At 39.5% G+C, this 23,078-nt stretch overlaps 3 protein-coding genes across 6 annotated transcripts in view; all 3 read right to left on the bottom strand.

Annotated features, from left to right (window-relative positions):
* LOC148373833 (transcription factor MafG) overlaps positions 1-4,527 on the bottom strand; it is a 30,945-nt gene extending 26,418 nt beyond the window's left edge. For both annotated transcript variants that reach the window (XM_088329600.1, XM_088329601.1), the window contains exon 1: positions 4,207-4,527. The gene's annotated coding sequence lies outside the window, so the exon portion shown is untranslated. The remainder of the gene's footprint in view (positions 1-4,206) is intronic.
* A 3,233-nt stretch (positions 4,528-7,760) lies between these two features.
* pycr1a (pyrroline-5-carboxylate reductase 1a) lies at positions 7,761-16,194 on the bottom strand. Of its 3 annotated transcripts, none has more exons than XM_088353903.1 (8): positions 16,139-16,194; positions 14,179-14,255; positions 14,035-14,105; positions 13,786-13,965; positions 13,404-13,625; positions 12,095-12,187; positions 9,746-9,909; positions 7,761-8,579 (listed from the first exon to the last, which is right to left on the bottom strand). In XM_088353903.1, the coding sequence occupies exons 2-8, from the start codon at positions 14,243-14,245 to the stop codon at positions 8,408-8,410; spliced, it is 969 nt and encodes a 322-aa protein (XP_088210029.1). In that variant the 5' UTR covers positions 14,246-14,255; positions 16,139-16,194; the 3' UTR covers positions 7,761-8,407. The 3 variants fall into 3 exon arrangements, with proteins under 3 accessions (XP_088210029.1, XP_088210037.1, XP_088210045.1); XM_088353911.1 differs by having other exon boundaries at positions 16,068-16,160; XM_088353919.1 differs by having other exon boundaries at positions 14,179-14,251; positions 16,068-16,151.
* A 4,559-nt stretch (positions 16,195-20,753) lies between these two features.
* Positions 20,754-21,665, bottom strand: myadml2 (myeloid associated differentiation marker like 2). Its single transcript, XM_088353891.1, has one exon. The coding sequence runs from the start codon at positions 21,663-21,665 to the stop codon at positions 20,754-20,756; it is 912 nt and encodes a 303-aa protein (XP_088210017.1).
* Positions 21,666-23,078: the final 1,413 nt, after the last annotated feature.

Below are 23,078 nucleotides of genomic sequence, written 5' to 3'. Positions count from 1 at the left end.
AAGTTAAATAAAAGACTTTTTTAATGCCTTTTAAAATGAAATTTAAGAAAAAGTCGATATATATATATATATATATTATATCTTGCAAACAATACACGGTGCCTCGAACACATTAACTGGCACAACTTTTTAGGCATGGTGAAAATCCTTTGGTCAGACAGCCACTTCTAATTAAATGTACACTTTCCCATAGTCCAAAGTAACATTTTAAGTCACATTTATTTGGAAAGGACTACATAGGTTACAATTACACTATTCCCTGATCTTAAACCAACATGTGGGAAAGGAAAAACTGAAAAACCTCAACTTCAGGAAAATAAAAAACATTGAGAAGGTGCCTCACAAGTGGTAATCCCCGACCAGGATGACCAGGGTGACATATATTTTGCATTAGGTAAAAATACACAAAACATAGTGAACATCAATAAGAGAAAGATACATAGGTAAGATGTAAAAACTTGTCCAGAAAGTCCATGACAGCAACGACGCCTCGAGCCTGTATTGCGGGGGATAGAAACCTATGTATCAGAAACGGGCAGGAGGAGGAGTACAGGAGATTGATTCAGGACTTTGTCCGATGGAGCGACGCAAACCACCTGCACCTAAACACCACCAAGACCAGAGAGATGGTGGTGGACTTCAGGAGAACCAGAACTCACCCGGTTCCTGTAACCATCAAGGGAGAATGTGTAGAATTTGTCCAGACCTACAAATACCTGGGTGTGCAGCTGGACAACAAACTGGACTGGACTGCCAACACAGAAGCTCTATGTAGGAAAGGGCAAAGCAGACTTTACTTCCTCAGAAGGCTGGCCTCCTTCAACATCTGCAAAAAGCTCCTGAAAATATTCTATGAGACAGTAGTGGCAAGTGCCCTCTTCTATGCGGCAGCGTGTTGGGGAGGCAGCGTCAAGAAGAAGGATGCCTCTCGTCTCAATAAACTGGCTAGGAAAGCGAGCTCTGTTGTGGGCAAAGAGCTGGACAGCCTAACAACAGTAGCTGAGAGACAGGCACTGAAAAAGCTGAGGTCAATCATGGACAATCCATCGCATCCGCTTCACAGCATTATCTCCGGACAGAAGAGCAGTTTCAGTGACAGACTGCTGTCACTGTCTTGTACTACGGACAGACTGAAGAGATCTTTTCTTCCTCATGCCATGAGGCTCTTTAACTCCACCCGGCAGAGTAAAGGCCCACATTAAACCACACCACCTACATTGGATATTACCGAATCTTACTGCATTATGTGTTCTGTGTAGCACTATTTAGTTACTCTATATAACATGCTAAAGTGGGCATTTGCACGTCACACTGGGTATCTGTATATTGTATTCTTTTGGCTTTATTATTGTATTGTTCTCAGCTCAGGGATGCTGCTGGAAATGTGAATTTCCCTTAGGGGATGAATAAAGTATCTATCTATCTATCTATCTATCTATCTAATGCCTGTACCCCAGACCAAAAAATGATTAATTATCCTTGCATATTTCAAGTCTAATTTTTTACCCTGAGTGAAAGTTGACCAAATCTGATGCTCTTTAACCAATCTTTAATGTCGGAACAAAGATGGAAGGCGACAAACTATTAAACAGCTTTTTCACAAATATGACGAATATTAAATATATAGAGGGGGAACTAGTTGCTGCTAGCCCCTTTCTATATATAGCAAGTAAACTCAAAGTAAAGGTCTCTGTCCCAAGTTGCTATGTGCATTCTGGGTAGACCCAAGACATGCGTTCAACGGTTAGCTGTTATTGTGGTCAGGCGATGTTGCCACAAAAGTAAATTGGTGAATTATTAAAAAAAGAAAATTGATAAATGTTACTAAATCTTTTCAGTTTCAAACAAATACAAATCTTACTAATGTATTTGCATTTTGAAGACATTTTTATGCAAACGAACGCCTTATTTTTAGAACAATGAATGCAATGCCTTTTAAGACTTTTCAAGGATCCGTGGGAACCCCGAGTTAACACATTTTGGAGCAGATCTGCTCTCGCATTACACCACTGCTTGACTCAATAATGATTCTCCTTGAGCCCTGATCTATTTTCATTACCTGTACGGCGACAAATGTAAGCATTTTTGCAAAGATGAGTACTAGTCTTATAAATGCATTTAAATGCACTGCACATGCATGCACCTAACCACACACCAAATCACGCACACGCACACACACACACACACACACACACACACACACACACGATGATGAAATAAGTCGGCTCGGCGAGCAACAAGAGGGATGGAAACTTCAATCTTCCCATAAACGCTCAACAGTTTCCAAGGTGACTTTAGAAGAGAAACGGTAGCGGGTAATTCATTACCTGGCCTCCATGCAGGCTAATGGGCTGAAAATGTCATCCTGCCACTCGCAAGGGGGAAACAAGAGCATCTGCCCCATCAAAATAAGAGAAATGGACTGGTAAATTGTGTCAAATACTTTCCCTAGAGAGTGCTTCCTCTTGCGTGATTAGAATGCTGCAAAAATAATTCTAAATGCAAAGAACAATTGGGAGGGGAGGTTCTAGGTGACAATATTCCCAAAGAATCAAAGAAGTCATGAAAATACCGAACAATACCGTTGCATGATTTTTCTTAAGAAAATATAGTCACAATTATTGAGGAGTATGTGGTGTTTTTTTAAGTGGGAACAAGTATCACTATCAACATAAATAAGTTGTCGTGCCAAAATACTCAAGTTGAGAAAGTAAAACAAATGAGATATAAAACAAGAAAAAAAATAAAAGGCTAGAAAGTCAAACTTCTTTGGGTTGCTTCTCAATATGATTGCAGGAAACTGAAAATATACACCTGGTGACTTATTTTGCCGCTTATATTATATAATAGAATTACACCTCTTTTCATTGCAGTAGTTTTACAATGCACTACAAACATTGCACTATTATAATGACTTAAGCCTGTCTCCAAGCACTGTAATGTAAAAACAATATCTGCCTTTTTATCCCGACAGAGAGAAAAAAAAAAGACTTTAAAGTTTTGTTTTTTTTACATGATTACCCTCAAGGGCCATGTCTGATCACATTGCATACAATGTTTGCTACATTATCAATGACAATAAAAATAATCCATTTCAATATAAGAAAAAGCCTGAGGGTATTGCTTACTTAAGTTGTAATGTTAAAATAAAGATGTGTATGGAGGCAGTCCTTTGAGACATTTTTGTAAATAAGGGCCATAAAAATAAATGCGACTTGACTTAATGCAATACAGCACTAATGCATTACATTGTTAGATTGCAACACTTTTTTGTTATTTTAATTGTGTTATTTCTCATTAAAAAGGTGTATATATTTTTTTATTTAGTTAATACTTATTGTTGATATGTAAAGAAAAATGAGGATGTGACACAATTAGGGAAGAGGGAACCAAAGCGGAAACAGAAAAGTGGGTTGAACAAGGGATGGAAGGAAGAACATAAGGTGAAAAAATATAATAGGAGCAAAAGAAGGAATGAGGGAAACTAGAACAAAGGATGATGACATTGGAGGGATGTGGGTTTGTTTAAAAAACAAGGTTCATATTAAGATTGGAAAGGACGGTGGAAGGTAGGGAAAAAAAGGTTTCATCAAAAGACAAATGAAAGTAAGGGATAATGAAAAGCTACTCCAAGGGAAGGAAAGAGGTCAACAAGGAGAAAAGAAAGAGGTCACGGAGGATATTTTGCAGGCGGACTGAGAGGGTGGGTGCTGAAAACGTAATGAAAAATGAAAACAAAAAAAACTTACAAGACGGCACGTGTAACTACTTTTACCCAATCCTTTAGTTTGCTTAGCGTGCATTTTTTAAAATAGATGTGACAGCTTGACACCTATTTGGCATTTGTGTCGGAAGGCTTAGACAAAGACACACTCCCATTGGATGCTTGGGAGTGTGCTCATCACTTGATGCTTGTCTCGACCCACCTCATCCGAAAGAGCCCTTTCAACATGACTCTAAGCGGTCCTTTGTGATGATTCAGCATATTGCGAAAATAACCAAATACAAAACAAAAGGCGCCTGCTTTCTGGTCCGCGGCGACGTCTTGCAATTTGGCGATATGCGGCGGCAGATTCGGCACAGATGTTGAGGGTTTTCCCCGTTGTTGTTATTTATGTATGTTGAGGATGAAATGACATCACAAAAAGGATAAATCCCGGTTTGAATAGAACACGGCGTTGGGTGGAAAGGATGAAGACAACCAACCTCTTTGAGCTTCGTGATAGTTCCGTTTTGGATCGGCTCCTCCTTTGAAGATGAGATGATAAAGCAGCCGCAGGTTTGCATGAGTTGACGCTAGCTGAACACTTTGGACATTCCACGACCCCCTCCTCGCGTCAAAGTGTCAAACAACTCCCCCGCCTACAGATAAACAAGCGGAACACAAAGGGAAGGAGTCTCCCCGACCTCCTGGTTAACATTGGGGAGCTAACCAGCGCTTTCTAACGCGCGTCTCTCCCGTCGCCAACGTGCCGATATGCGAGAGAAAAAAACTGACATTTTTCCACAAAAGACCAAGCTTGTGTCGCGTCACTTTTATGGTGCGCAGCAAAATATGCTTCCGCTTTCAAAATATACAATTACTCAAGGCGAAGCGTCTACGCAGGGTTTGTGCCCGAGACAAGCTTTTTGTTTTACTTTGAAAGTCAACAGTCGTTGTAAAATATTGTTGACTGACACTGTGGTAGTAGATGGGTAATGTGGAGGGTTTGCGCTGTCAATAAAAGAAAGCGTGCACGCGGGCGCACACTTAACGCTCACTCAGCACTTACTAGGCAAAACAAGTTTTGCTTTGAGATGTAAATAGTTTGGTGTTTCTGGTTGAAAAGTAGGGACAACACATTTAAAATATCCGGTTTGTACCACCGAATGGTGTGAGTGGTGAAGTTAAGTAGGGGAAGACACGCTCCTTGTTGTTAGGGTGCTGTAGCTGGTGTTCTGCCGAAACGTTCTACCTTGTGAAAATGTCCTACCAATGTCTAGAACGCATGCAACACCAGGCTTAATTCCTACTTAATACTTTTAGTTTTCGTTTTGTTTTAGGCTTATTTGACTCCTGCACTGCTTCTAAATACGGTTTTTGGGTGTAATTTTTAAGCCCGACGTGTTTTTCTGTGATAGTTTTTTTTTTTTTTAAAACATGCACTGTATGTATGCATGTTAACCCTCGTTATATGTCATGAGTAAAAGTTGTGTTTGCAATTATTCTGAGTTTCAGTGTTGCTAGTTTTACTTGATAAGAAAGAATACAAAATTCGCTGACGGATCAGGTAGGACGTTTTGGCTGAACACCGGTTTTGTGAAAAATGCACTCCCCCTTTGCCTAAAAGTTATTAAAACGATTTCGTATCCATTTTTTTACTTAGTTTGAAACGGTAAAACACCGAGCATTTGCACATTTGGACATAATTTTCTCGCAATATTAAAACATTTTCTTTGGTGTAATGACGCCACATTTTCTTACCAATTTATTGAAACGTAAACGAGCTGCTTTTATTGTGATTAACCAGCGATTCACAGGAGGAATATCACATGTATTAAAAACTGTTATGTCCTCAACCATGAAGCTTATTACGTTGAAATCAACTGGTAAATTCTCAACGGATAAGACCAGGCGGGAGACGAATGTTCAGAAGATAAGGCAGAGGTCACCAACCCGGTGCATGTCCTGCATGTTTTGGAAGTTTCTCCAACTCCAAATTCTCAGCATGTTAGCAAGCAGTGTAGAGTTTGGTAATAATCCAGGTGATTAGAATCCCCTATATTGGAGCAGAGAAATTCTTAATACATGCAGGACATGCGGCTATTGAGGACCGGATTGGCCATCGCTGAAATAAGGTGTAGTTTCGTCAAAAGTCAATATTTTCAACTTGCTCAAAAGTGACTTCTTAAAGGTATACAAGGTGCAAATGTTCCGTACTTTACTTTTTTTTTTCATCCAGGCTATTTGATTGGTTCCCTGTCCCTTTTAAAGCCCAGTCCTTTCACACACCTGTTGTCAGTCCGACAGCGAAACTCTGTTGTTACAAGGCAAGCATTTTGACCCTGACTCCCGCCTGTCCTGTTTTTGCACCTGTCCTTTCCTGATCGCCCCATTTGTCTCCGACTATGACCTGTTTTCGACCCAGACCATGTCTGCTCTCCCATACCGGCTTACGACCGGTTTTTGATCCCTACCACGTTTTTGCTTTCCTGTCCCGCTATTAACCTGTTTTTCTGTCCCTGACACCGCCATCTCCGGCTACAGAGGATCCATTTACATAGTCAGATCAATATCGGATTACGAGAGCGACTTGCTTCCCACGTCCAGCAAGCACCGGATCGCGGGTGCTGCCTTTCCTCGTTCTATTCAATAGACTTGTGGTTAACGCTACGCATTTGGGTCCTGGTTTCGTTCTGGTCTTGACAGTTTTTGCATGGAATGTTCAAAGATGTTGAATGTGAGCACCTTTGACATGACGCCCATCAAGCCGATTGTCAAATTCTTGCCAAACCTGTCTCAGCATTGCATTGTCAACAGCTTTTGTTATCCGTGCCTTCAGATCATCCACATGTCTTGGAATAAGGGGGAACCCGGCCCAAAAAATAATCTTTTGACAAATCTACACCAAAAGAAATCTCTTGATGTGAGATCTGGAAATTGATTGTGATCATTCTTACCAGACCGTCCATTTGTCTGGCAATGTTGTGTTCAAAAACTGTCTAACCCAGAGGCTCAAGTGTGGTGGCGCCCCATCCTGTTGTAAAAAGAAGTCACCACTCTTTTTCATTCAATTCATCCATTATCCATTTTTCAGCATGTCGAGGTATGACTACCATTGTTCTTTCAAAGAATGGTCCGTAGACAGCTTTCTTCAACATAGCACAGAATATGGTCACCTTTGAGAAATTTCGCTGATCCTTAAGAAATTCATGTGAGTTCTCAGTAACACATATGTAAGTGTTATTTTTCTAAAAAAACAAGCCGGTTGTCAAATCAGTCATCTTCCATCTTCTGTTGCATGGCAATGAAAACGCCACAAGCTGGTTTATAAGTGTCCTTCAACTGTTGGACTAAATGTAGCTTTTAAGGTGTCTTCTCAAGACACGCCAAACAGTCGTTGTAGAACACTGAAGTTCCCTATTGGGTCTTCTGATCAATTTACAGTGGCTACATTGGAAAGCGGTTCGAACTTGTTTAATTTAACCTTTTGAATTTGAGGGGGTGTCTGTCCTTTTAGCTAGGCATGAGCACCCAGCCATAATGAATTTACTTTACCATCTCACTGTGAACTTGCATTTTTCAAAATGTTATACATCCATCCATTTTCTGCACCAATTATCCTCACTATGGTGGCAGGGGTTGCACCCTGAACTGGTTGCCCGCCAGTCGCAGGGCACACCGAGACAGACAACTCACTAAATCATTCACACCTAGGGACAATTTGGACCGGCCAATTAAACTGACATGCCTGTTTTTGGAATGTGGGAGGTAACCAGAGTGGCCGGAGGAAACCCAGGCAGGCACAGGGAGAACATGCAAACTCTGTAATGGCAGTCTGCGGCTGCTGGAACTCCGCACCATAGGGCTAAGCGCCCACCACCCAGCCGCCCGAAATGTTATACATGTTCAAATAAAATACATGTCATTATATTGTCGAATGTATAAATGTGTTACTGTATAAAAATCATTATAAAATAACTAAGGTTGTTCTAATCAGGAAAATATATAATCAAGGTATTTCCAGTTTTTTTTTAATAATTAATATAAATCCAAAGCATGAAGGGAAACATTGTTTATTATTATTGAATTTCTAATAAAAACTAATATGAATTGTTAAATTGCAATAAGGTGAAGTACTGTGCCAGATATTCACATTCCAGATACTCCACCATTTTGATTGCCTTTGTAACACAAAAGTAAAACCACATAAAATATGAGGAAGAACTTTCAAACAAAACAGATTCAAGAGTGCAGAACAAACTATGATCATAGTACTGTGTTAAATTCTTGGATCCATTCTTAGCTGTGGCTTTACAATTCATGTTATCTCTTCACTTATGTGTTTCTTTTTCAAGATCCTCTCAACACCAGTTGTCCAGTAATTGGCTAGCTAACTGTCAGTCCCAGGTGTACCATGCGTTTTGCACTCCACAGGTTACAAAATAAAAACGTCTACAGTATATTTGATTTGTGCAGAAACCTCATATGGTTTCGTTCTCAGCTTTTCCACTGTTGTGTGCAGTTGAAACACCCGATGACCATGTGAAGACTTTAGCCTGCAGCATATTATAAAACAGTGTCTATATGTATCCAATACATACAGTCATGCAAAGTTCCTAGTTAGATTTTAATGTAAATAGTGTATTTTGATATTTTCAAAATAAACTCGAAGTCATGAAAACGGTGCCTTTTCTGACTCATGATTTAATTCTTCTTTGTTCTTGGATTGTTGCTGTTGTTAAAAATGCTAATCCCACGTGATCGCACGCCCACGGCCTCCACGGTCACTCCTGGCTGCTGCATCACTTTGTCAAGGGTAGTCTTCTTAATGGCAGCCGGGGAAATTCTCTCTTGGTCTGCCAAAGACTGCAGTTCTCTTTAGGGAAGAAAAGCAAGTGAGTCAATGTTTTGAGTAAAGGATTCACATGACTAGCCATCACGAAGTATTTGAATAATCCACAACGGTATCTGAAACAATTCACACATAGCTTTTTGCCGAAAACAGCAGATGACCCGCAGAAAGGGGATATACAGTGGCCCCTCTACATATGAGCTACTCTAATTACGAGAAATTTGAGATGTTTTCGGGGGAAAAAAATCCTGCCCGACATAAACCGGAAAATGCAAGTTACGAGAATTTCCAGACGCTACCACTAGAGGGCTGAGTGCTCCAGACCGCTCACCACCAGCATCAAATCATGCATTTGAAAGTGTTGCAAGTCTAGCTAAAAGAGCAAAAAAGAAAAAACAAAATGAAAAACTAAACTGTAAAAAGAAACAAATGAAATTGAAAACATTTGAATCTATTGCAGCTAAAAATGTTTAAGTTCATTTTAAGTTGAAGTTACCTTAATTTTAAGCATACAGTACGTGATGACGCATCACGTACTGTATGCTGTCCAACTCCTCCAACACAACACATACACCTCCGCTAGCAACCGCATATTTTCTCCCGAGTAAGTGTTTAGAATAAATAAACCAACATTCTATTTCGTTAATATCATCTTATTTATCCTGTTACTGTATTTTTTTTTACAATTGTTTTTAAATGTGTTCTTAGTGATCAGGAAGATGTGCTTTATAACTATTTAGGGTTAACTTGAGAGGATTTTAAGAGGCTGTGAACCGATTCTTTGGTTTTATTTAATTTCTTATGGGAGAAATTTGTCTGGGATTCAAGAAATTCTAGATACAAGCTCGATCCAGGAATGAATCAATCTCATATGTAGAGGGACCGCTGTATAGCAATACAAGGACAGCAGGAACGTTTAGACTTCACTGTCATCCAGGTACTGAAAGAAATTTGTAAACTTCGCCTTTCTTGGACGCTGCTTCGATTCATATTTGAATCACTTGCTTCAGTCCCCCTCACTTGAAACCAAGACACTAAAATTCCAAAGAAATTGAATGCGCATCTTCACTTGGTGTTCATTCTCCTTATGCATTGCTAAAAGCCACCAATTGCTGATGCTGTTTCAAATGACTTCAGGTGTTTTGTGCCATTGTCCTAGAATTTTACATTACAGCCTTTTATTTTATTACCTAGTCCGAACGCAGGAGGCCTCGACAGCGTTGATGAGGAGGCTGCGGAAGCCGCCGCTCTCCATGACATGGAGGGCGTGGATGGTGGCGCCTCCTGGTGAACAAACATTGTCTTTGAGCTGCCCAGGATGCTGCTCCGAGTCAAGTAGCATCCGAGCGGCGCCCTTTCAAAGACAAAGAATAGTAACAATAAGATCGGCCCGTATTTTACGGACTATAGACTCACCTGTAAACCCCAATATGCCCCTAAATTTGAAAGTGCTTCTTATATTCATTTATTATTGATTGATTGGTTTACTTTCATATACATTCTAAATGTTTTTTTGTTGTTGTATTTTTATAGATGATTTTGTGTTTCTTGTATTTTTTCATTTCATTTATTTGTTTTTCTTTTCCTTTTTCTTGATTTTTCCCATTTTATTTTTTTGTTTTCCCCCCTTTCAGTGTTTCTGTATTTTTTCTTTTTTGTTTTTTGTTCTTTTTTTCTTCCTGCATTACACTAGCATATAAGGGAACTAGAATACAGTTACCTTCCTTGAGTATGTTTGTTGCCACTGTTAAAAAACTTAAAGTTGCTTACATTAATTCATCTCATTTGATTTTAATAGAGATACAGGTTTTAGAGGCCATGGATGACCGGATGACCTTAAATGGTTGCATCTGCCTTATATCTGGAGGCTATGTTAGCAATCGCAACTGGTTTTGTAATGAATGGAACATCCATCCACCCATTATCTGCACCGCTTATCCTCAGTAGGGTTGCGGGGATGCTGGAACCCATCCCAGCTATTTGGGCAGTGGGCAGGGGACACCCTGTACTGGTTGCCAGTCAGTTGCAGGGCACACAGAGACAGACAACTCACTTGCTCATTCACACTGAGGGAGAATTTGGACTGGCCAATAAACCTGACATGCATGTTTTTGGAATGTGGGAGGAAACCCACGCAAGCACGGGGAGAACATGCAAACTTCACACAGGAAGGTCCGATCTCATGACCTAAGAACTGTGGTTTCAGATAAGGCTAGACGAATAAACATGACTTGACTTAACCCGGTGCGCTTTGTATGATGCAGAATACGACCAATAAAATAGGAAAAGCATACAGTAACTAAAAGTATGCGTTACCATACAAGGCTTTATGGTAATAGCATAATAGAATAATGATTGTGCAATGAGTGATATAATCTTGAAACATTGTTGACCTAAAGTGCTAAACATTCTATGCAACATGAATCAAACCCGAAAACAGGCAGTAAGAGTGCTGACACTTTACCACTAGACTACCAGTGGCACAAATAACATACACCTAGGCATGAGATCTTATCTCGTGATCGCATTATTTTTACTCGGCGCCAGGCACACTGATTTGCATAGTGCATTCTGATATATTAAACAGTCTCTCCACTTTTTCACCAATGAATGTTAGAGAATGGAGAAAACAGTAAGTCTTGAACAAAATATTATTATAAAAGCTCTTTTAAATATGCATACATATTAAAATGAGTGGCTATTGACACACAGGTGAAGAGGAGACTGTTAAACCTGTCAGAAGGCACCATGCAAATCAGTTTTGTGGCACTGAGTAAACATATTATGATAATGGAAATAAACTCTAATGCAATTTTGTACCTCATCCATACCACTGGTGGTATAGTAGTAATATGACGGTGCTCTCACCGACCGACTTGGGTTTGATTCCCAATTCATATGTTTTGCGATTTTTGTCAGCGGCACATATGAATGCATTGCATTAATATGAACCTGTACACACAGAAGCTCTTAGTCTCAATTTCCTGCAATTTATAGTACGGTGTGTCTTATGTCTAAAAACATGTGACAAAAGACTTTTTTTTCTCGCAGTGCACCTTAAAATCCGATACCGCCTGTATTCCAGAAAATGCGGTATTTATCTATGCAATAAAGATGAGAATTGAAACTTTAGGACATTATTCTTGGACAGTGTCTGGAAAAGGAGCTTTCTATATTAACCCTACCTATCATTAAGGCAAATATGGCAAAGTGAGGCTTGTCATCAAGGTACACATATTAAAGAAGCTTAAGCTCTGTGTATTTTTTTTTCTTGAAGTACTTACTTTGACTTGAAATTTGTTCCCTGAAAAGTGCCATACAATACAATACAATTTTTATTGATTGATTTGAAAAGCTTTTGTTCCGTAGAAAATGATGCCTAGTGTTAAAAGTCAGTATAACATTTTTTGCTTGATCTTGGCATGATTTAAATTTGATTTGATTTCAAATACAAAATGTTTGTTGCAAAGTGCCTAGAAAGGGTTATACAGTACATTTTTTCACTTATTTTCATTTGTTGAAAGGTTCAGTGTTCATACCAGCAGGGCATGAGCTCCTAAGCGTACAGCAAGTCTCCTGGGCAGGCCCATCTTCACGCCACCGTCAGCGAGGGCTTCAACAGCGGTGAAAGCCTATAAGAGCAACATTAAACTTTTGGTAAAACCAGGTCGTATTAAAGTATTTGGGCGGCAGAAGCTCAGGAGGTAGAGCGGTCATCTTTGGACCAAAGAGGTCACAGGTCCAATTCCTGGCTCCTACGAGTTAAATGTGAAGTTATCCTTGGGCAAGACGCTGAACCTTCATGCTTCCAATATTCAGGATCGTCTTTTATCGTTAACATAAAATGCCAATCAAAATTGTCTTTGCAGCCTCAGTGTACAGTGGCTATCATGTATGGTTGTGTGTGTGAATGGGTAAAGTGTGATATGTATTGTAAAGTGCTTTGGAGGTTTCAGCTCCTCAGTGACTGGTAAATCCCTACATAAATGCAGACCATTTACCAAATTTGCTACCACTTGATTTCTACTCATGGCCATTCCACACCTGTTTAAAAGAGGACTGTAAGTGATAATGACTTAATGTGATGCAGATTTACAGATTCTAAACAAATAAACAGACAAGATCTGAGGTAATCTCAAGGAAGATCCCATGGAAACTTTTTCTCACGATCACCCGGCTGGGTTTGTAGGGAGACCCACTTGCCACAAAGGTAGAGCTAAGATATTAAGCCTGAGCATGACTTGATATTTGGCTCGGGCCTAAAATGTCGACTATTACATATGGGTTCGGGCTGGGCTTCACTCTCGCTGACTTTTTAGAATAAATTTATCCACCGGTTATCTTTCTATGTGGGAGATCCGCAGCCTGGACTCAATAGCACGCCACCAAGTGTGCCTGTCGGCGCAGAGTTGGCCAAAATCACCCTTCCTCCTCCCGAGTCCTCACAAATAAATTATGACAATTAGAGTTTGCTTCGGGCACAGTTCTTAAAATCAAGTTAATTGATCGGGCTTGGGCTGGGTAGGGCTGTAAAACCCGCGAGCCGCTGGATTTGTTTAGGCCCAATCCTTACGTCCACCGGAATTTCTTATGCAACACTTCATCTCATGTAATGAACAACATGTTTAATACCATGTTTATTGATTAAAAATAATTAACCCTAACAAAACTATAGCTATTTGAATAAAATAAAGTCAACATGAAATAAAAATAACAAAGATACAAATCCTCCAAAATCATATCAAATGCATTAAATTTATGCCAGTTTCTCTGCATTCAAAGACTAACATTACCCAGACACAAGATTCTGCCCATTCAAAAGCGTGCAGCGCGAGTTGAGTGACTCACATAAGCAGGTCCACTTCCACTGAGGCCTGTCACAGCATCAATGAGGTCCTCCTCTACCTCAGTGCAGTAACCCACGCTGGCCATCAGCTGCTCCAGTAGCTTTCCATCCTCCACTTCTGCATGGGTACCCGTGGCGTACACGGTAGCCCCTTCACGCACAACCACTGGTGTGTTGGTCATGCAACGCATTACTTTGGGAGCAGCCCGATACTGCAGCAGCTTCTGTAAAAAACATTATGATTCTGCATTATGTTTGTTTGCCGACCATCCAAATTACTGCATTGCACCCAAATTCAACTTAAAAATTCAAATGTGAACTTTTAAACAACATAGGATCCAAAAACTGAATCAGTATCTCCGCTGTAGCAGCACAAAGACTTGCCTTTTCAATGGAACTTATGGTGACGCCGGCAGCACAGGAAACGATAAGGTGGCGATCTTCGATGCTTGATCCAATCTCATCCAGCACAAAAGGAATGATGTGGGGCTTCACTGCCAAGAAGAGGACGTCACTCTTGCTCACTGTCTCTTTGTTGCTTGTTGTAAAATGTACACCTAATTTCTGCACATATGTTGTCACTGACTTACAAGGTACATTATGAAAGCAAAACTGATAGAAACGTTTACCCACCCGTAGTCCCTGGACAGTGGGAAGATCTGTTTCTGGAGAGCTGGCTGTAATTCTGTGGGCGGCAATTACACCTGCACATATCCACGGATCAATTCTGTTGACTATGCAACCAAAGATAAGAAATAAAAGTTAAGATAAACATACCTGCGGCTGTGAATCCTCGCACCAGTGCATGAGCCACCTGGCCCGCCCCTATGAAGCCCACACTCATTCTAATCTATCTACCAATGGACATGATTTTAAATTACTAGGACAATTTAACATTACAAAAGATTGTAGAGAACAAAAGCAGTTAAACTTCTGTTGACAATTGTGAACGGTATAGGCGTATCAACTGATAGCTATTGAAAAATCATAAGTATATCACACCAAACTTCATCAATTTTTAAAGAGCTGTACCTAAGGGCAAATCGTAATATGCAGCAAATGTATAAAACCCTTTCCAGCCTATGTCATCACCATATCAGCACAGGAATTGCAGATAATTGTTATAATTTGAAGGAACAGCTTTTTTTAAATTCCAAGAGGAAACAAGCCTTTTCAAAAACACGGTAGGAAACTGGTTGCAAGCCATTCAAGTAACTGACTTACGCAACAAAATCATTTTTCACTTCTACATTTTGCGGTGACCATTTCATATCTGGTCTGATTCTGGTTTGTATTTACTTGAATACAAAATGCCTTTGGACAGGTGCTGGGGAAAGTGTTAGCTACCGATGCCAGCCATATACTGTAAATTTGCTATTACTGATGCAAGCTAGTAGACATTTTATAATATCACTTAACAATAATAATAATGTTATTGTCCCACCAATACCAACACTATTTTTATTGAAGGTGACAGGAACCCAAGGATAGTTAATTCTTCTGAAGTATAACTTATCTGTTGGTAGTATACGAAATCATGCATGGACTTGCTTCCTCATATCTTTCAGATTAAATTTCCCATTATGTTCCGGTCCGGGGCCTTCGCTTTGAAAATGCTGGTCTACTAGTGATCCCAAGAGCCAAGAAGAGATCCACAGGTTCGAGAGCGTTTTCCATTCGGGTCCCGGTGCTGTGGAATGCTCTTCCCCCTGAGATTCGATCTGGAACCTCAGTGGAAATTTTTAAATCTAAGCTTAAAACACACTTCTATTCTATAGCATTTAAATAACCTATATTTTATGTTGACAATATTATTACAACATCCATTGCAGCCTGGTCATCCTAGAAGGGGGATTACCTCATGTGCGGTCCCCTCTCAGGATTTCTCCATTTTCCTCATGTTGAGGTTTTTGAGTTTTTCCTTGCTCTCATGTAGGTTCTAGATCAGGGGATGGTGTATATTGTCTGTGGCTTGCAATAATCTGTGGTCTGTGCAGCCATTTGAGAATCTTTGTGATTAAGGGCTATACAAATGAAAATGGTATGTGTGAGTTAAGCTAGTGTTCATATGAACTGGTCATCTGAGCCACCTTTTAGTCATTTTAATTTTCTTGCGTGAAAAGGTATTTTATTCGTAACTTACCCAATATGGACCAGCGTTATTTACAAGGCAAAAAGACACGAAGTGGCACACATAATCTATGTGTAGCGTCCATCCAAAATTCGTGTTGTTGTTGTTGCTGTTGACTTAGATCACGGATATAAAGTCACTATCTTGATTATGCACATAGTTTGTGCTTATTCGAGATGTTACTATATACGATACACGATCTTTTTGGTCAATTGGGTGGAATAAACAGACATGTACCTTTCTTCCTAACTATGCACGCGCAGTTGGGCTAGATCACACTTGTTTCCAACACCGAAAGATGTTACATCGTTTTCAAAAGTAAACTCTGAACATAAATTAACTTTGCATACAGTTTTGATCTTTAAAAAGGTGAACAACGTGCTTGAAAATGTATGGAAAGCCGCTGAAAGTTGCAGCGTTAATACAACAAATACAGTACTGTATTGAAGTTTTGATATAAGCGGATAGAAACTTTTTAAACATAACACCAGCAGTGTTATGAAAAATGCATGTCAATAAGAAAAGAGAAACTTACAGACAATATTACGAGATACTGCAAGTAAGATTCGTTTTTACGAGTTGCTGTCGCTCTGTTATGAATTATACCTGAGGGCGAAATATTTGACAGAAGGATCTGACAGCCAATAACTGCGCAGGTTTTGTCAAGATGATAAGGTAACGTCCAATCACTGAGGATTTGAAGGCGGGCTATATTTAAAGGCGAACCCTGTTGCATCAGTTCATGCTGCAACGTGACATAACAACGTGTGTCAGCCAAACGGCGTCATGCTGCTATCTAGTGGTGAAATGCTTAAATGACAACTCTTAGATGAGAACTTATAAATATGTAAATCCATGCAATAATACTAAATGATGAATGTTTAATAGCAAGGCTGAAAAACTCGTCTTCAATAAGGTCCCTTTTATATTCTATCGTTAAAGTTCACAGCACGTGTTGCTGTTGGATATATGGAGATTGAAATAATTATAAATCATTCATAAAAAATATTTAATGCCAGACGTTTCTCACAAACGGGATGAGCCGGTGCCATCTATTTCAAAACATTTTTGATGGCCTACAGAAAATTTTGTTCTGTTGATTTCCAGGAGCCTTGTTCAAAGTCGGGCCCGTGGGACAGATATGGCGCGTGACCACATTTTTACTGGCATGCAGCCTCTGTCATCAAACTCATTATAGAGGCCCACCAGTAATGTTGCTTGCTGTATAAAATGGATTTTAACACCCCAAAATAATCCCCATTTCATCGGACGGTGGCAGTACCCCTTTTGCCACTGTCCCCATTTCCAACATGGCAGCTGTAAAAAGAAAAAAGGAAATTGACTGTGAGGGCAGCCACTTCCAGGAAAAATGGAAATTGGAGGATTTTTTTTCACTGAAATAACAGCTTCCAGAATTTAAAACGGTAGCGCACACATTAATGTCCATTGAAGCTTGAGTCAATAGAACTTGAAACCTTAGCATGCATCAAGCGGAGCGAAACACCACCAGTAAGTCCTCATTTTGCTCCAGTTTGACGGTTGTGATTATTTCTGTGAGCACGCGTTGGTTTTTGTTACTTCAAACCGTTTAATATCTCTGTCTTTGTGATCAATGTTTTTGTTGAGTTTTCCGGTTATCAAATGACCGCACTTCTGCAGTGCAGTGATTTATGGGTTTTGCAGTTGTTCTGTTCTAATGTTTGTGGGGAGTTAGGATCGTAAATGTTGCTTTAAAAAATATATATAATTCAATCACTTTATTGTTTGTTTGATATTTGAAATTAAAGTAAATCAAATCATGTTTATTGTATTGTGTGTTCATAACCTACCTGGCTGTCTCAATGACTGACTGCTGATTTTGCTTCCTTGGCACCCCTTTCGGTGGGGAGAAACCGGAAAAGAGAACACTGCGAGTTAAATGAAAATGCTACAAAGGTGACCTATGAGGTCGCGACACTGATCGCCAGGCACTGCAATCCTTTCACTGAGGCTGAATTTATTGAAGGCTGCGTCACAGAAATAGTTGAGAAAATTCACACATTTTCAGCTTGTAAAATCTGTCCCGCTTTCTGAAAAGTTTGGATACCCCTGCTATATAGGCATAGGACATATCAAAGCTTCAACCTCATTTGTCAATGAGAAAAAAAGTATGTTACTCGCTTTTACCATTGTTCAGTAGACACAAGTTGAACATTGCTTAGTTTATTGAAAATACTAGTTTTCAAAATAACTTCAGAGATAAACGTCTTTTTTCTGACAGAATGCATTTCAAAAAATCATTTCACGTCAGTTCTTATTTTTTTGCATTTGTGTTACCTCCAAAATCTAAACAATGCTTACAATAAACACAAGGGGCATTTTGCTCCCAAAATAGCACGTTACTGCAAGAACACTGAACGGATGCATGAACTATGCATAAACGATGCATGAATTATGCAAGAACGCCCAATTTTTCCAGTGAAGTGATCAGACGATTTCGTTCACCATGGTGATTGTGTTCCCTTGGACGATTGTATACCTGCGGACGTGCATAAAATGTGATCTCTCTTTGACCAGACGAGGACGATGGAACTTCTTTTTTTTTATAAGGAAAAAGCTGTTTCTCATTTGTCCATGCCATGTGACTGTCACCACGCTGCTTCACTACACCTATTACGCAATATGGGGCCGCCTACCTACTAAATTGACAGAAAAAGGAAGCAACACTAGGAAGTTGGGCTTCCTTGGTGTGAGGATAAAGATCTTACCAAAGCCATTCCTGACATCTAATGGTGATTAATCGTACTGAAATCATTCACAGAGGCTTGTCTTCTACTGATCAGCAGTGCCAAATCCATTAGAATAGTTTAAAAAGAGAAACGAAAGTATTTTTACATTTTGGCACACTGGGACGATTTTTAATAAAACATATTTACAAGTTATAGCACTGAATGAGTTAAAATATTGATTATTTGGCTTTTAAGAGTTATGGTTCAACTTTGCGCCGCACTTAATATGTTGTTTGAGTCGAAAATGGTCGACAATAACTAGTTCTTAAATAAGATTGAATGTCTGCTATTATCTCTCAAAGCTAAGTTTGTTAAAATAATTAAAATGTAAACAAAGAAAGCGTAAACTACTCAAACATTATCTAATCTGTTGCTCGGATTTTATACATACAAATGTTTATAGCTAGATTTGCTATTTTATGCAAAGACAACCTAGCTAAAATTTTGGGTTTATTCCTCTTTTTTGTTGCCATTGAAAACTGTGAAAAAAAATATAATATTGTACAAAACTGTGGAGAAAATAAATAAATAAATAAATAAATACATCTATGGCCTGGAGAGGGATGGGTGCCACCAGACTTTCCGAAGACACACCACAGGAAATGGTGCCCCTACGACCCTACTGGTTAAAGGATCCAACCCAAAAAATTGCTGCTGCTAAATTTTATTGCGCTTATTTTCATTGTACTAATGTCACAATATACATTTTTCTATTGCATTATTATGGTTATTATAACTTAGGACAGTTTTTCTATTATTTTTTGTCTATTCACCTTGGTGGTCTTTTCTCTCTTTTCCTTTCACCGTCTCTATATTACATCTTTTACCCTGGAGTGCCAAGTCTAATTTTGTTGCAAACAATGTTTCACAATGTTGATCTCAATGACAATAAAGAACACTCTTATTATATTTCTTCTAATTCTAAATAATGTAAATGCCTGGTAAATGTAATTTAGACAAATCCGGATTTGGCACTGTTCGTCCTATGTGAAGTAGTTTGTCATTTTTGATAATCAAACATGCCAAAGTGGCTTACTGATGCATTTTGAGGAAATTCAATCGTACCAAAAAGTAATTGATTCCAACATTTTCAACACAATGATCCCAAACATGTTCTCATGTTTTATCTTTCATCTTCAAAGACTAGCCTACGTTATTGTCATGTGATCTTGTCAAATGACATGCATTTTCTAAGACAGCAGTTGAAACAACATTTAAGGTGGACCCTGAAAAAGATAATGTTTTCATACTGAGAACAGCCTACTTAAAATTCCAATTTAACGTGTACAATTTATTTACATTATTTTAAATATACCTGCAATGTTTTAAAAAAGGAGACAAAATAAGTACTGTTTGGGAATGTCTTTGTGTTTAACCTACAAAAACTGTTACATTAGTACTAAAAGTAATGCTGTTTTAGATCTCACATAGATATATACAAGTAATGCAACATTCATGCTAAAATATATGATTATAAACTTTTGATAAAAGGCTGGAAACAGTGCAAAGCTGCAAACTATAAATAATTTAATTTGCTTTTAACTATATATATATGTATATATATATATATATATATATATATATATATATATATATATATATATATATATATATATATATATATATATATATATATATATATATATATATATACATACACGCACACACAGGTTTTGCATCGAGTAACCATCCACTTAATATGCAATCTTGCCCAACGTTTACAAAGTGAAAACACAGACCCTTAAAAAATGTAATGTGGGAAAATAATAAAAATAATAAAAATGAAGTGGAGTTTGAGGTCCACAACCTTTTCTGGACCACGGACCATTTTAATGTCAAACAATATTTTCACCCTGGTTCAAGGTCGGCTTTGAACATGTTTGTACATTTTCGAATATAATAATAATCAAAACATAAATAAAAGCAAAAAAATTGACAAGGACTACAATGATTACAATTATAAGAGTAGATCTGTTATGTAATCATATGCAATATTTGGATGTCCATGCAACATCGCACCAATATCATATGACTGTACAAGTCTAAGCCAAGTGACTGCAACACACTCTGGTCACTGTAGCGATGTTTACCGCTAAATGTCAAGCCAAGCCGCGTGCCAAGTGATCCATAATACGAACTCAACAATAGCTTGAAGCTTGCAAAAATGTGTCGGTTTGTGCACAAGTTGATTTCTGAATCTTATTATAGCATAGGTCTTTACAACTACTATGATGAACCATGACTCTTTTCAAAGCTGAAAAGGAAAAAAAAATATTTTAGACACATGACAGAACTGTACCTTTTGTTTGTTGTTGTTGGGCATAGTCAACAGATGGCAGTTTTAAAAACCCTTTAGGGCTGAAATTCTCAAGGTTTGTATCATCACACATTTAGCTCTCCTGATCTGAGTATTAATTAAAATAATGATTCCAACAAATACCACACCAAGAGAATCAGACAGCAGCATGACTGACGAAGCGAATCCTCTGTGAGTAGATGAGGTCAGCAAAGTAAAGAACGAGGTTGACGTTTGTAAACACGGTTACCACCAGCTTGCTGTCCCAAGGGCATTCTCCGCGCAGGCAAACCTCTGGGCGAGTTGTCATGCCATACTTCTTGTCAAAGCTGAAAATTGGCCATACCAGTGATGTGCTGAGGTAGAGAATCACAGCCATGAAGGTGTAGATGACAACAAACCGGTCAAAAGGAAAGCCTAGGGAGGATGTCCTGCCCGATATTGTCAGTATGACCACAAGTACGGTGATGAAGAAGCACAGGCTGTACACCACCACACAGTACTCAGTGGCTATGTACTTGTCATACTCACTGTAGTTGTCCAGTGCCCCAAAAATGATGCAGGCCACAAATCCTTGGATCACCTTGAGTAGCCCGGACACAGTCGCCATGTATCCGACCACAGCACCCGGTTTGGCACGAGTTATGAAAACTTCGGCTACGTAGGGGAAAACACAGAGGCTGGAGACAACCGTCACGGCAATGCGGTAACCTTGCTCTTCGCAGCCCTCATCAGGGCATTCTGTTTCCAGGAAGTAGACGGGGTACACTACTGACGCGGTGATGTACATGAGTGTGGCGAACATGGCAAATGCCACTGTTAAGTTGTCCCAAGAGATGGGTAGGCAGACATGGAGTCGTGTGATGTCCAGACTGAACACCACCAGCGTGACAGCAAAACAGAAGCACCACACAAACATGCAGAAGTACCCATAGGTGGCGGTGTAGCCTGCGCTGTGTGACACAAGTGCAATGACGGTGGAGCCAAAAAGCAGCTGACACATTCGGGCTGCTCCCAGAGGTGACAATACGGCTTCTTTGTTTAGGTAGTGTCCACCGTGAGCATCCATTGTTTCTGAGCGTTGACTCCTGATCACACCTGTGGAAATTCCGATTCAAAAAGTCAGAGCAACCGTCTTGAAGGCTTTTTAAGGGTAGTCCTTAATTTTTTTGTCTCGGAGCTTGCATCAGAGCGCGAGTTTTATTTTCCCCTCTTTTAATTTGACCAAAAAAACAAACAAACAAGGTTTTCAGTCCTGTTATGGATGCAGTTGAAAACCGTAGAAGTATCCTCATCAAAATCTTTCTTTCTTTGCACATTTAAAAAGTTCTCCAGTGTATAACAGGGCCTGTCCTGTTCTGTAATCCTGAATCAGTGGACCAACAGGTGCAGTTGCTTGTTGTCCTGTCAGTCAAATCCCCTTGAATCTTGTAGCCGTCCATCAAAAAAGACAATATTTGTCCATCCTACTCGGACCCTTTTGTCTAACTGTGCGTCGTGTTGGATTGCTCAGGAAGACTGGTAAAATGTAAGTTGCAGGCTTGCCCACAGTAACGGGGCCCCGTCTCCTGCTATAAATAGGAGCTCTATATTCCAGAGCAATGCGGGAGGCTACATGTGGCAGGCAGTAGAGGAGTCGTCTTTCTTGGGAGGTTGAGTCAAAGTTCCTGCCATAAAAAACTGGCATGTACACACCGTGTAATGACAGGGCGGAAGTCTGAGACGCCCATTAGAGTTAGCAATTACATATGATCCAACGGGAAATTATACAGAACCAATGGTAGATTTGGGCTAAAAAGCGAACCTGAATTGCTAGTTCCCAAAAATAGTTGCCTACTTGTGATTTTAGCTTGCAGGGACATTGATTTTACAGTCAAGCAAATACGAGAAAATAATATGGACAGACTAGTTTTTTTGGAAGTCTTTATCTGTATTAACTGTTTTATCTGAGGCTAATAAATTTGAAGGTGCAAGAGTGGAAGCATTTTCCTTGAATGTAATTCTAATTAACATACCAGATTTTTTTACTGAGTCACTTTGGTCCAGAAACACTAAAATGGTTAGAATTACAATGAGGAAAATGCTTATTTTCCTAACTCCATCCATCCAGTATGTGCATTTCTTATCCTGAATAGGGTTGCGGGGATGCTGGAGCCCATCCCAGCTATCTTCGGGCAGTGGGCAGGGGACACCCTGAACTGGTTGCCAGACAGTCGCAGGGCACACAGAGACAGACAACTCACTCTCTCGCTCATTCACACCTAAGGACAATTTGGACCGGCCAATTATTTTTGGAAACCGGAGTGCCCAGAGGAAATCCACACAAGCACAGGGAGAACATGCAAACTCCACACAGGAGGTTCGATCTCTTGACCTCAGAACTGTGCCGCACACGCGCTAACCACTGCGCCATTTCCTAACTCACGTTTTTAAAAAAAGTCTGTACCGTATATTAAAATTGTTTTGATTAACATGTTTTGCT

The sequence above is a fragment of the Urocampus carinirostris genome, chromosome 1, assembly GCF_059441175.1.
Source record: "Urocampus carinirostris isolate Australia breed hairy pipefish chromosome 1, RoL_Ucar_1.0, whole genome shotgun sequence".
Taxonomy (NCBI): Eukaryota; Metazoa; Chordata; class Actinopteri; order Syngnathiformes; family Syngnathidae; genus Urocampus; species Urocampus carinirostris.
Note: the sequence above shows the minus strand (reverse complement) of the source record. Positions and strands in the feature narration are given on the sequence as shown.